The sequence below is a fragment of the Ursus arctos genome, unplaced genomic scaffold (assembly GCF_023065955.2).
Source record: "Ursus arctos isolate Adak ecotype North America unplaced genomic scaffold, UrsArc2.0 scaffold_7, whole genome shotgun sequence".
In the NCBI taxonomy this organism is placed as follows: domain Eukaryota; kingdom Metazoa; phylum Chordata; class Mammalia; order Carnivora; family Ursidae; genus Ursus; species Ursus arctos.
In genome coordinates this window covers 55996435-56009861 of record NW_026623089.1, presented here as the reverse complement: position 1 = coordinate 56009861, position 13427 = coordinate 55996435, and the positions used below count along the sequence as shown (strand labels likewise).

Sequence of the window (13427 nt, the reverse complement as noted above, 5' to 3'; positions counted from 1 at the left end):
ACACTGGCGCCAAACAGGAAGGATCGCTATATCTAGGACTTCATAACATAAACGATGTGCTTGATGAGTGAAGGCCAAATGAGTATGACATTTCATTCTAATTGCAAATGTTTCATTGTAGTTCAAATAGAGAAAGACAGCAAGATAACAGAGTTACTAGACACCTCAGAATAGAGGCTACTGCCAAACAAAGCCTGTGTATAGGCAGCCAGCAATAACCATCATTCTACCGACTTAACTATGTCCCAAGAACTGCCCTAAGCACTTTATATGGATCATACCAATTAATCTTCTCAGTAACTATAAAACGTAGGTACTGTTATCCCTAATTTACAGAAAAAGAATTAAGTCACTTCTCCAAGGACACAGAGTGAGGAAATGCTAAGCTGGGATCTGAACCCAGGTGCTCTTACGTTATACTACTTTCTCATCATATTTAGGCTGTCAGGTGAGAGTCCTGATCATCAAAACAATTATCTTCCACACTAATATTAACTTGATTTTTAAATTTGTAGTGTTATTTATAATTAATTTCTAAATTTGTTATGGTTTTTGAGTTCTTTTAAAATCTAAGCACCAGGAGTTTAGAACTAGTTTAGTGTTTGTACATATTTAAATAAGACAATAATAAATAACGTAAATGAATACTGGACTTCTTAGAAATTGTTTTACTTTAAAAGGGGTCCATATATCACTCCAGTTTCAAAAACACTGCTCAAAGATCTAGGGCACCCTACACTGCTGTGTCTGGGCTTATATGCAAAGTCAGGATTCTGACCCTCCAATGGCTTACCATAACACTTCAGATAAAAATCTAAGTTCTTGATCCTAATATACTAAACCCTCCACTCCCATATTTTAGCCACACTAGCCTCTTCCTATCCTTACATGTCAAGCTTGTTCTCACCTAAGGTCTTTTATCGGATATTCATTTTTCTTGAAATCCTCTTTGGTTTGATCTTATGTGGCTGCTTCTTATCACTTAGATTATAGGCCATATTTCATCAGGCAGGACTTTTCAGATTACCCAAATGCAAGAAATCAACCACAGTCTTTCTTATAGTCTTTTATTTTAATTCTCTAAAAAAGTATACATTATTAGCTAATATTTTTTGCTTTTACTGGATTAATTTCCATCTTGCCCACCAGATTATAAACTGCCTAAGAACATGGCCCTTATCTGTCTGGTTCCTCACTGTATTTCCAATACCTAAATTGATGCCCGTCACTAGAGATTCTCAATATTCTCAGTATTTGTTGAATGAGCAAAGGAGTAGACCCAAATCTTCACAAAGGCTACAAATCTGACCTAGACTCCCAATGATTCTGGGGGAAAAAAATCAACAAGTCTCTCCCAATCAAAATGCATATACCTAGGGAAGCAAAATATGTTCAGAAGTGACTTGATTTCTACAGATGAGAGTATTCTAAAATTAGCATGCTCTAATCACACTGCCATTCAAAAACTACTGTATGTGTCTGGTGCCTACTACATATATTCCAGACACTATTAGAAGTACTGGTGAATAAAATTATAGAGTGCCTATCTACAAGGAGTTTGCAGCTGGTGCCTAGCAAGCAGTGAAAGGCTACCTGCCCTTCTGTAACTGCTACATACATGCTGCTTAAATTATCTACTTCATGGGGAAAAAAGTTGGCCTCAAGTATACTACAATGGTTAGCAAAACTGTTTTAGATCTAACTGCTTACCCATTTCTATATTAAAATTTTGTGTGTCTAAATGAAGCTTTATAAGACTGCTATTATTTTAATGGGACATTAAGTGTCTAGTTATCAGAGACTTGGCGACATGGGAAGAAGTATGTACACATGGGGATTTATGTCAAAACTCTGAAATAAAATTAAAAACATGAAAGGGGGGAAACTGGAATCAATGGTCCTACAACTCTCTTCTGATAATTCTGAGGTACTAATCTCACAATACTAATACATTCCTAGAGTTCCAGTATCAGGGACTCCAGTATTCTCAACATGAGAAAATTAAGAGGCAACCTCAAGGAAAATAAGTGAGAGTTAAAAATCCATGTCACATTTGCATTTTTTAGTTTGGCTGGACTCTGGTGTAAGAGTGGAATGTCTACTTATAAATACTGCATAATAAGTAGCTACTCCTTCCCAAAGTGTTTTTATTTCAAAAATAAGCTTTGAATAAAAGCTCTGAAAAAACTTTGGTGTTTCAAAAACAAGCAATTATTTCTTTTCTATGAGAATAAAAGATACATAAAAATGAAATCATACGCTGTAATATGAAACATACCATTCCATAGGCCTGCTGTTGGACCCAGTTGATATAATCATTCCTTATGTCTATCAATTCTTGTACTTCATGTATATAAAATTTATCATACTGTATAATCTGTCCCGTTTTCTCATTTACCTACAAAAAAGGTATAATTAACATTAAGTTTAATCAGTACCTAATACAGAGATTAAAAAATATTTAAATAGAAAGTCTTGAGATTTCTTAGCCAATTTTCTCTTTCTGTAAAAAAAAAATTTACTGAGTACCTACTATATGCAAAATGCTAGTAAAGTGCTATGTGAAACATAAAGATGTCTAAGAGGGAATAGCTGCATTTAGTACCTCAAATCTACTAAAAAAAGAAAGATATTTCTGTAACCACCACATAATATGAGATATGTATCATTAAAATATATATGGTACATAAAAACTAGAATCTATACGAACTTCTGCTTGGGGAACAGGAATTAAGTAATAATAAGAATAGCTAATACTTGTTAAGTGTACTGGCATCTGAATAAAACTAAGAGGTGACATTTGTGTAGGATACAAAAAATGAAGAGTGCAAATTACCACCCTAGAAATTACTTACCAATTACAAAGGAAAAAAATCTTTGCAGTGAAGAGCACTACCTTAACTGAGTGATCAAACCAGTCACCAATAATACTGAGACAATCAAATATAATGTTCCTGCTGATATAATGTAAAAGGAAGTACAGGCATCATCTATGAAGCAGAAGAATGTTTAACCTGAATTTAACCAAGTCTCTTCATCTAAATTCCAGTTCATAGGTAGTACAAGGGATAGAGGAACAAATTAAACATCACCACAAGAAAACAATAAAATACTCTGATTGTAAGACTTTCATAAGAAGACTGGCCAGGAATCTCCAAACAGTTAACGGAATGGGATAAAAAAGTGGGGGTTGTTGTAAATTAAAAGAGACACAGAGGTGTTCCAGTTCTGGATATAGCAGAGTTCCTTATGTCAGACTAACCTCCTGATAATAACAATTATAAACTCTGGACAATATATAAAACCCTAACAATTTGAAAACACTGGAGAGCAACCAAAAGTAAGCAGAAACAGGAAAGGACACTATCTTTGAAAGAAGCATGTGTGATACTCCAAAGGAGTGTTTACAAATCAGCATCAGGGCTAGGGGGTAAGAGCTCAAGCATAAAGAAGCAGATTTACGAGGTAGAAGAGGTAAATGTCACAAAGTGAGGCAGCCAATGTGGCAGACAACGAGAAAGAAAAATTCCAGAAAGGAATCCAGAGGGTAAAGCCACAAAACCAGCATGCAATGTCCCCCCTCATCTTTAGCTAACTCTTTTTTTTTAAATGCATTTTTTAAAAACTTATTTGAGAGAAAGCAAGCAAGGGAGAAGTTAAGCACCAGCAGGGGAAGGGGTAGAGGGAGAGGGAGCCCTACTCTACTCGGGGCTTGATCCCAGGACCCCGGGATGACTGGAGCCCAAGGCAGCTGCTTACCTGACTGAGCCACCCAGGTGCCCCGGCTTTGGCTAACCTTTCAACCATGAGTGCACAAGGTGAGACTTGGGGCGGGAGGGACACACACATATTCCAGCAGTAAGCAGCAACTGGGAGGCTACTCTTAAAAGCAGACTTCAAGACAAGCATTTCTAGAGAAAAGAATTCACATTTGGTAGGCATAATGATAAAAGGATTAATTTATCAAGAAGTCATGTAACAATCCCAAATTAACAGTGCTTCAAAATACATGAAGGGAGATTTGAAAGAATTTATTGCTGATTTTAACACCCCTCTCTTGGTAACTGGTGGAAAAAAACAGACAGGGGTGCCTGGGTAGCGCAGTCGTTAAGCGTCTGCCTTCGGCTCAGGGCGTGATCCCGGCGTCATGGGATCGAGCCCCACATCAGGCTCCTCCGCTGGAAGCCTGCTTCTTCCTCTCCCACTCCCCCTGCTTGTGTTCCCTCTCTCGCTGGCTGTCTCTATCTCTGTCGAATAAATAAATAAAATCTTAAAAAAAAAAAAAAAAGAAAGTAGAAAAGAAGAAATCAGTTAAAATTGTAAGAAATTGCTTATGGCTGAGTATGGGATAGCCTGACAGTAGAAACCCGTAGATGCCCCAGACAGTTTGCACTCACTCATAGATTCTTTTCTACACACGACCACTGGGTAGCCATGAGGATAATTGGGAACAGGGCAAAAGATCATGAGTCTCAGTGGTGCAAGGAACTGGCTGCCACCGTGATTTAAAAAAAAAAAAAAAGAAGAAGGCCTGCCACCCTACCCAGTCGTAAATCACTGAGGAAGGTAAAGCAAACTCCATGCTTTGTTGGAGGAGGGAAAAAACTCTCACCTCAACAATCAGGAGGAATGGGGACAAGAAGAATCCTGAGCCCAGAATCTTCTATCAGCAGGACTAGAGGACCTGATGAGGGAGGGATCAAAAACCCTGAGACAGTCCCACCCTGAGGTCCAGGCATACATAATCACCTAAGACCAATGCTATATAGTAACAACAAAGAACACTTCCTGTGTCCACTCCTCTATTAACCTTGAGAGCACTGAGTAACAAGCAAGACCAGTTTACCACTGAGGAGAGGGCAAGATTGAGAAGAGAAACCCCTCTATCAAGCAGACATACAAAGCAGAACACAAACACTGAGGGAGAAAACTCTGACATTTCACCCCCTGTCGTAAGCATCAGGCAGCATTAGAGGAATCGGAGGCACCTGGTAAAATGAAGATAACTATAGCAAAATAAAAACTCAATCCCAGTTTAACTCCTGACTAGACTGACTTAAGTCCCCACATTAACAGCCACACAGAAGAGGTATAGCCATTTATAGGCTTTAAATCTCTTTCCTTCAGCCTTTACTATTTTATAGACAATCAAAAATTATGAGACATATGAAAAAGCAAACAAGCAAAACAAAACAAACAAAACCTCACAAAAAAGGTCTAGAAGCACAGCAATCAACAGAGCCAGACTCAAGGGTAATTCAGATGTTGGAGCAAGAAGACAGAGGCTTTAGAAAAATATTTTGAACTTAATAAAAACACAACATATCAAAATGTGTGGAATGCTGGCCAAATAGGGCATAGAATAAAACTTAGCATTAAACGATCATATTAGAAAAGAAAGGTCTAAACCCAATGATCTAAGCCTCTGTTTCAAGGATATAAAAAATGATGATCAAATTAAGGACAAATCAAGCACAGAAAAGGATATAAAGAACAAAAATTGGTGAAAGAGAAAACAAAAACATGAGAAAAATCAATGAAAGCAAACATGTTTTAATGAAAATACCAATAAAGTTGGTTAAGACTGAGAAAGAGGGAGAAGACACAAATAACCACTATCAGGAATGAAAATGGGGGCATCACCATACAGATATACATAAACATCACCACAGGGACTTACCAAAACTGACTCAACAAGAACTAGAAAACATGAATTATACTCAATTTATTTTAAAAATTTAATATGACATTTTAAAATTTCCCAAAAGAAAATTCCAGGCTAAGATAGTTTCACTGGTGAATTCTATCTAACATTTAAGGAAGAAATAATACCAATCTTAGAAAAGAGAGAAAAGGATTACTCCTTAATTCATTTTATGAAGTCAGAGTAACCTTGATACTAAAAGTTGATGACAATATGAGAAACAAAAATTATCAGATCAACATCCTTCATGAATACAGACATAAAACCTTCAATAAAATATTAGCAAATTAAGCCCAATACTATATATAAAATATAACATATAATGCCCAAGTGGCATCCCAGGAATGCAAGGCTGGTATAACATTCAAATATCAATGAATTTCACTACATTTCAGAAAAAAGGCAGAAAAAAAATGGCTTGTTCATCTCAACAGATGCAATGAAAAGAATCTAACAAAATTCAGCAACTCTTCATAATAAACACTCTAAGCAAAACAGGATAGAAGGGGACTTCTTCAAACAGGTAAAGCTCACCTAAAAAAACACAAACACTTTAAAGCTACCATCATACTTACTGGTAAAATACTGAATGCCTTCTTTCTGAGATTAGGAACTAGGCAAGGATGTCCACTGCAACCATTAATAGTCAACACTGTACTATAAGTATTAGTCAATAAGGGAAGAAAAGAACATGTCTGTGTACATAAAAAATCCAAATGAATCTATAAGAGAATTACTGAAACCAATAAATTAACTTACCAAGGTCACAGGGTACAAGGCCAATACACAAAACACAACTGAATTTCTCCATACTAGCAATAAACAATTGGAAAATAAAAAACATTAAATTTCATTTACAATAGCAACAACAAAATATCTAGGAATAAATTCAACAAAGGCTCTTTAAGACCTCAGAACTGCAAAACATTGCTAATAGAAAATAGAAACCCAAATATATAATGATATAAACTTTATTCACAAACAGTAAAAGACTAATAAGACTCAATAAATGCAAAAAAAAAAAAAAGAAATTTGGACTCTAGTTTTTTTAATAGCAGCAATACAAAAATTTTTTTGGTACAACAGAAGAAATCTGAATATACCTGGATAGTCAGATAAATGATATTACAGAATTACAGTTAATTTCCTTAAGAAAAATAATAGTATTGCTGTTATATAGGAAAATGCCCAAGAAGAGGAATGCTGAGGTGGTATCAGAATTTACTTTCAAACAACAAGAAAAAAGTATATACACACACCTATGTAAAAGCAAATGTGACAGCATGTTAACAATTACTGAATCTAGAATGGAGGGCATGTACATATCTACTTCTTTGTCTTTCAATGTTTCTTCATATATAAAGATATTCAAAATAAAAATTGAAGAGTAGGGGCGCCTGGGTGGCACAACGGTTAAGCGTCTGCCTTTGGCTCAGGGCGTGATCCCGGTGTTATGGGATCAAGCCCCACATCAGACTCCTCCGCTATGAGCCTGCTTCTTCCTCTCCCACTCCCCCTGCTTGTGTTCCCTCTCTCACTGGCTGTCTCTATCTCTGTCAAATAAATAAATAAAATCTTTAAAAAAAAAAATTGAAGAGTAAAGTGAATGAAAAGGATTTCAAAAGAAAGTTTGAGGAAGAAAATTCTAGGCAAAGAGAATGGCATGAGCTAAAAGAGAAAAATTTCATAGGGAAATTAGGTTTTAGAGAAAATAAAGGATAGAATCAGAGTGATATTTTATTAAAAATTTTTGTTGATGTGAAATATAGTCAAAAATAAGTACAGAGGCTAGTGGTAGGGAAGTAAATCAATATATTAAAGATTCAAGATTTCTAGATAATAAGAAAGAATGCAGAGGCTGTGATATAGCTAATTGACATAGAAAAGAGTCAAAGCCAACTTCAAAATTCAAGCACGAGGAAATGAAAAACAAATGCTGGCAACACAAACACATTTAAGTCAGGAAAAGATGACAGTTTTGGTAGGAGAGGACAGCTGGGAAGAATAAGAAATTTGGTGTTAAAACTCATTTTTAATTTTAAAATGATAGTAAGAGAAAGGTTGCCTGAAACACATAACTGAGAACATTTTCCTTAAAGGAGACAAAGCTGTGGCAGGAGGTGGTGAGACAGAGGTAGAAAGTAAAACAAAAAGGGCCAAATACAGACCACTAAGAAAGATGCCACATTTAGGAGAAGAAAATAAGACATCAAAAGAAGCAAAGAAATTTGATCTAACATACAAATTAAATAAAACTAGCTAAAACTAGCTAAATAAAATACAACAAAAGTAGTTGTTTATAATTAAAAAAAATAACTAAACCAACTAAGCAGCATTCAAAAAGGAACAAAAGAAATCATTTAGTAGAGGTATAAATCTATGAGACAGTGCCTGTGTCCAAACAGGTGCTCTATATCCATGAGATGAACGAACGGACAAATAAAACAAGTAACAGATATATATATATAGTTTGTCCTTCTAATAGTACATTTTCACTGAAATGCAAATTTTACCTTAAAATCCACTCAGATGTTACATTCCACAAATAAAATAACAGCTATCATTATGGATCGCTTAACTAAGTAGACATCATGTACATTACCTCATTTAATCTTTAAAACAACCCTATGAAATAGATACTATTATTATCATATAGATGAATATACTAAGGCTTAGAGTTCAAGAATCTTAACCAAGGTCACACAGCTAAGAGCCAGAAATCTAACACAGGCCTCTGTAATACACACACACTTTTTTCTTTTTCTTTTTTTTAACACATATGCATTTCTGGGAAACCTAGGTGGCTCAGTCGGTTAAGTGCTGACTCTTATTTTGGCTCAGGTCATGATCTCAGGGTGGTGAGATGGAGCCCGTGTGGGGCTCCGTGGTTAGCGGGGAATCTGTTTGAGATTCTCTCCCTCTGCCCCTACTGGGCACACACACGCACTCTTTCTCACAAATAAAATCTTCAAAAAAAACAAACCAACCATGCATTCTTAACTCACTATATGACAATTTTATTCCTTAATATATGTTCATATATATGAATACATATGAATATACGACTGTTTGCACAGATAAATGTGCGCAACATTTATTTAGAATATATATATAAAACATATTATTTTTTTCTTTCTATTAACGTTTAAAATTGTCATCAAGGGGCACCTGGCTGGCTCGGTCAGAAAAGCATGTGACTCTTGATCTTGAGGTCATGAGTCTGAGCCCCATATTTGGGTGCAGAGATTACTTAAAAATAAATAAATAAACTTTACTTTATTATTTTTAAAAAAGATCTTATTTATTTATTTGACCCAGGGGGTGGGGAGAGCAAGCATAAGCAGGGGGAGCAGCAGGCAGAGGGAGAAGCAGGCTCCCTGCTGAGCAAGAAGCCCAATGCGGGGCTCAATCCCAGGACCCTGGGATCAAGACCATAGCCGAAGGCAGCTGCTTAACTGAATGAGCCACTCAGGTGCCCCAATAAATAAACTTGAAAAACATTTTTTAAATAAATAAAACTCATCAAGTACAACCAATGCTTGATCTTGTGGCCTACTCTTAAGGGAACAAATAACCTAGTTTAAGAAGCACATGTTAATAATGCTGTGTTCACACCCGACTCTCGATTTCAGCTTAGATCATGATTTCAGGGTCATGGGATCAAGCCCCACATTGGGCTCTACATTCAGTGAGGAGTCTGCCTGAGATTTTCTCCCTCTCCCCCTCTCCTTCCCTTTGCCCCCTTCTCCCGCCATGTACAAGCACAAGCATGTGGACTCCCTCAGATAAATAAATAAATCTTAAAAAAAAATAACACTACTGTCATTTTCAAAGTTGATACTTTTATTCCTCTATCTGGGGACAAAAGCACTCTGAGCTCTTTTTTTTCCACTGTTTGATTAAATTTCTATCTGCGGTCAGGATACACATTTGGGAGAAACTGACCAGAGAAAAACTGCTTTCCTGGCTTTCAAACAAAAACTTAGTTTATACATGGAGATCAAAACTCTCATCCTAGAGCAGGTGTCAACAAACTATAGCCTGTGAGCCAAATCCTGCCCACAGACTGTTTTTGATAATAAAGTTTTACTGGAAAGTAGCCATGCCCATCCATTTACATACTGTCTGCAGCAGAGTTGAGAACTTTTTTTTTTTTTTTTTTTTTTGAGTTGAGTAATTTCAAGAGAAACCATATGGCTTGCAAAGTGTAAAATATGACTACCTGATCCTTTACAGGTAAAGTTTGCAGGCCCTTGCCCTAGCATCTTTAGCCAAGCTCTTTCTACTAAAAAATAAAACATACACAATAATTACACAAAAAACTCTTAGGCTTTTCCCTCTCCAATATTTATGTTTATAAATATACACACCAACTTTTAATCACACTGGACTCTAAAATTTAGCGAGTCCGTACAAAATGATTCACATCTCACTGACCAATATATATTTTTATCTTAAATGTTTTAGATTTTAAAAGGTAAACTGTAGTTTTCCTTCACCAATAGCAACCAATGTTTGCAGTCTGTATATCCTGCAGATAGATGTTTCTGAAAAGAAGTGCTATGTTAGAATAAAAAGTAATTCAGAAACCAATTCTGGTTCAAAAACAGACAAATATCAAATTTACACTAGGGGGGAAATTATGGCTGATACTTAATTCAGTCATGATGATTTAACAACTAAAGAGAAAATCAGTTAACAGTGCTTTTAAAAACAGGGAAATTAGACACTGAACAAGACAACTGATCTAAAAGACCTGCATACATACATATATTTACATATAAAATCAACAGTTTTAAAAATATATATATAAATACATTTGTATGGTAGATAACATTGACATTATTTTCTTCAGGAAGCCTTCCTTTATTCTTCAGAGTTATGAGCCCTCTTACGTGTTCTCACAGCACCCTCAATTTTCTTTAATCTAGCACTTACCATGCTTTATAACAAATGTTTATTTATTTGTATGTATATAATTCCTCTACATTTATAATCTCAAAAAGGGCAGAAATCATTTCTTTATCACTGCATCCCTAATGTCTAATACAATAATAAGAACATAGTAGGCACTCAGTAAATATTGGTGAAATGAATAAAAAAGAAGAAATCACAAGTTCAAAACAATCTATACATTCATTATTATTGCCTAAAATATAAAAAATAAAACCTACAGATGTTTGATCATAACATTTTCACTTCACATTTTCATTACTGTTTAGTATTCTGGTTTATAAACTTCAGTTCAGAGGTGGTATATGGTAAGTATGTATGTGTGCCTTATCTGTTTGGTTTATTTAAGGGTTCCTTACCAAAAAAAAATTGAAAATCACTGATTTAGAAGATTAACATGATATGTAGCAATTAGGCTAGAGAGACCAAGTCAGTCTTCCTCAGGCATATCAGTATCTCTACAATGTACTGTGTCAAAACTCAAAAGCTACTAAATAACTGAACGACTTGCCAATAAACTCATTTATCTGGCAATATATCCATTCCTGACAGCAAGTACCAAAGCTATCTTTCTTATAATACCATTTGGAACACCAGGAACGATTTTTAACTTCAAAGCTTTTGAAAGGACATGACATAAGGGAGGAACCAGTCATCCACATATCCTGAATTGATTAGTAAACACATGGTCCAATTCTCTAGTTCCTAATCTAGTTCCTAATCCTTGACCAGTAGGTCAAGAAGGCAACTATTTGAGGAAACTTCTAATTTTCAACCATGGAGCAGAGAGAAGGAATATATACACAGTTGTCAGACAAAAGGTGTCTTTGAAAAAACAAGTTTCTGATAAGCAACCTGGGTTTCACAAAAATGAAAATGAATCATCCCTGATGGTTCCTATCCACAAATATCTATTTATGGCAGATCAGAACCAAGGAAAGTTTTCTTCAAAGTAAGGAGTAGGAGAAAGATAAATGCCCTAAGGACGCTCAGTAAGGGATGCTTCAGACATTAATACCATTATCATTCTGCTTTTGAGTGTGTATCTACTTTAAACAACAACCCAGCTTCCTCATAACCCAATAAATCAAATTGAAAGTAGCTGTTTCCCATCCAAATGGTGGTAGTGGTGGTAACAAAATCAGTGCCTTACAAATGTAGACTAATTACATATGATATAATTTGAATAATACATTAATCCTGAGAAACTATCAAGGCCAGTATTTTAATCCTTATTTTATAGATAATTCTCCATTTACATACATGATAAAGAGAAAGACTTGTTCAAAATCACACTGATAGGAAGCAGCAAAAATGGTCTTTTAACAATAAAATGCTGTCTGCAATTATGTTAAGTATGAACCTCTAGATCTAGGGGCATAAAATAAAAGCAAACCCCTTTCTAAACATGTTCTATTACCATACCCGCCAATAGAGAAGTACTTCAGAAACGGCAGGGACTTTAGAATTGTATTTGTATTTCAACTCTGTTATTTACTGGTTTATGACCTTTGACATTTAGATTAAGGGGCAAAATACAAACCATACAGAGTTTAAAAAGTTAAATGAAGAATATATGTGAAGTGCTCACATGAATTAAATGTACAAGGGAGGTTCTAATCTTGGCCACTGTTAAAATTATTTCCTCTTCCCTTTTAGCCAGCAAGAACATAGGATCCTAGTATCTAGCATGGCTCCATCAAAAAGGTCTCTGGAGAGGAAGCCCCATAGGGTTCTACCTCAGTAGAAGTTGAGGCTTCTGAGCAAGGCAAAGAACTTAAGTTACTTACTCAAGTTCAGTCTTTAATTATGGAAAAAAAGTTCAATTTCCCCTTCTTCTCCCACCTTCCCTTTAACTTGTGGAAAAAGACACAGCTAAGGAAAACAATTATTTTTTAAGGGAGTAATAAAGGTAAGCAGATAAAGAAGTGAGAGAGTGAATGTGGCAATAGGGTCTAGCTGACAAAGGATGGTTCACTGAAGTAACAGGAAAACAGAGTCCAGAGGAAAGAAAAAAAATCTAATTCATCTCTTGAATCCTATACAAAAGGCATTCAGAAAAGTAGAGACTCATCCTATGAAGACGGAGGAAGTTAACAGCAGTTTACTGCAGAATCCAATTAACCCTAAAACGCTGCAAGAAAGGCTTGTTCTGGGAAAGGCAAAAGAAAGAATGACTTGTTTCCCCACGGAAAGAAACGGCAATCATCTCTTCAATTATAGTAAGAGAAATGTCTATTTAACTAGAAATCTTGAACATAATACCAAAGAAAAACGTAAATTCAAGAAGTTTAGCTAAGGAAATATCCAGGAATTTCACTAAAGGAGTAAGAAGGACTATCTCTCTCATCCCTTAACATTTACCTTAGTACTAGGCAAGAAGGGTCTGAAAATGCTAAAGAAGCTATTAAGGAGAGGAAACTAAAGATTAAAGGTTCGAATGGGTTTTTTAGTCATTCTAGAGATAAGAAACATATGCTTCTCCCTTAGGTCATGTCTCCCAAAATAGCTTCTCAAGAATACCAAATGGCATAACAGAGATATACCTACCAGCTGTCAGGGATGTCTCAAATCCATCTTTAATGAAACAGCTGAGACTTTACTTCTTCATATAACTGTGAACTGCTACAAGTGTAAAGGGTACTATTTCTTACACTGGGAAGAAGGGCAGGAAAGAACAATAAGCAAATTAATGAATTATATCTGGTTCCAATTTCAAGTTAGTCGTTTGTTTCAAATGGAATGTTCTACTTTGACTGAAAGCATTAAT

The 13427-nt window shown here is 35.5% G+C and overlaps 1 protein-coding gene across 6 annotated transcripts in view; it reads right to left on the bottom strand.

Moving 5' to 3' along the window:
* The window catches only part of HERC4 (HECT and RLD domain containing E3 ubiquitin protein ligase 4), a 132423-nt gene that overhangs the window by 35009 nt on the left and 83987 nt on the right, over positions 1 to 13427 (bottom strand). For 3 of the 6 annotated variants that reach the window (XM_026504313.4, XM_026504314.4, XM_026504316.4), the window contains one exon: positions 2279 to 2398. The exons of 1 other annotated variant lie outside the window; for it this stretch is intronic. In XM_026504313.4, coding sequence (XP_026360098.1) covers positions 2279 to 2398 — 120 coding nt within the window. Of the gene's footprint in view, positions 1 to 2278; positions 2399 to 7451; positions 13313 to 13427 lie in introns of those variants that run through there. 2 more of the 6 variants (XR_003317476.4, XM_044386114.3) reach the window with 2 other exon arrangements.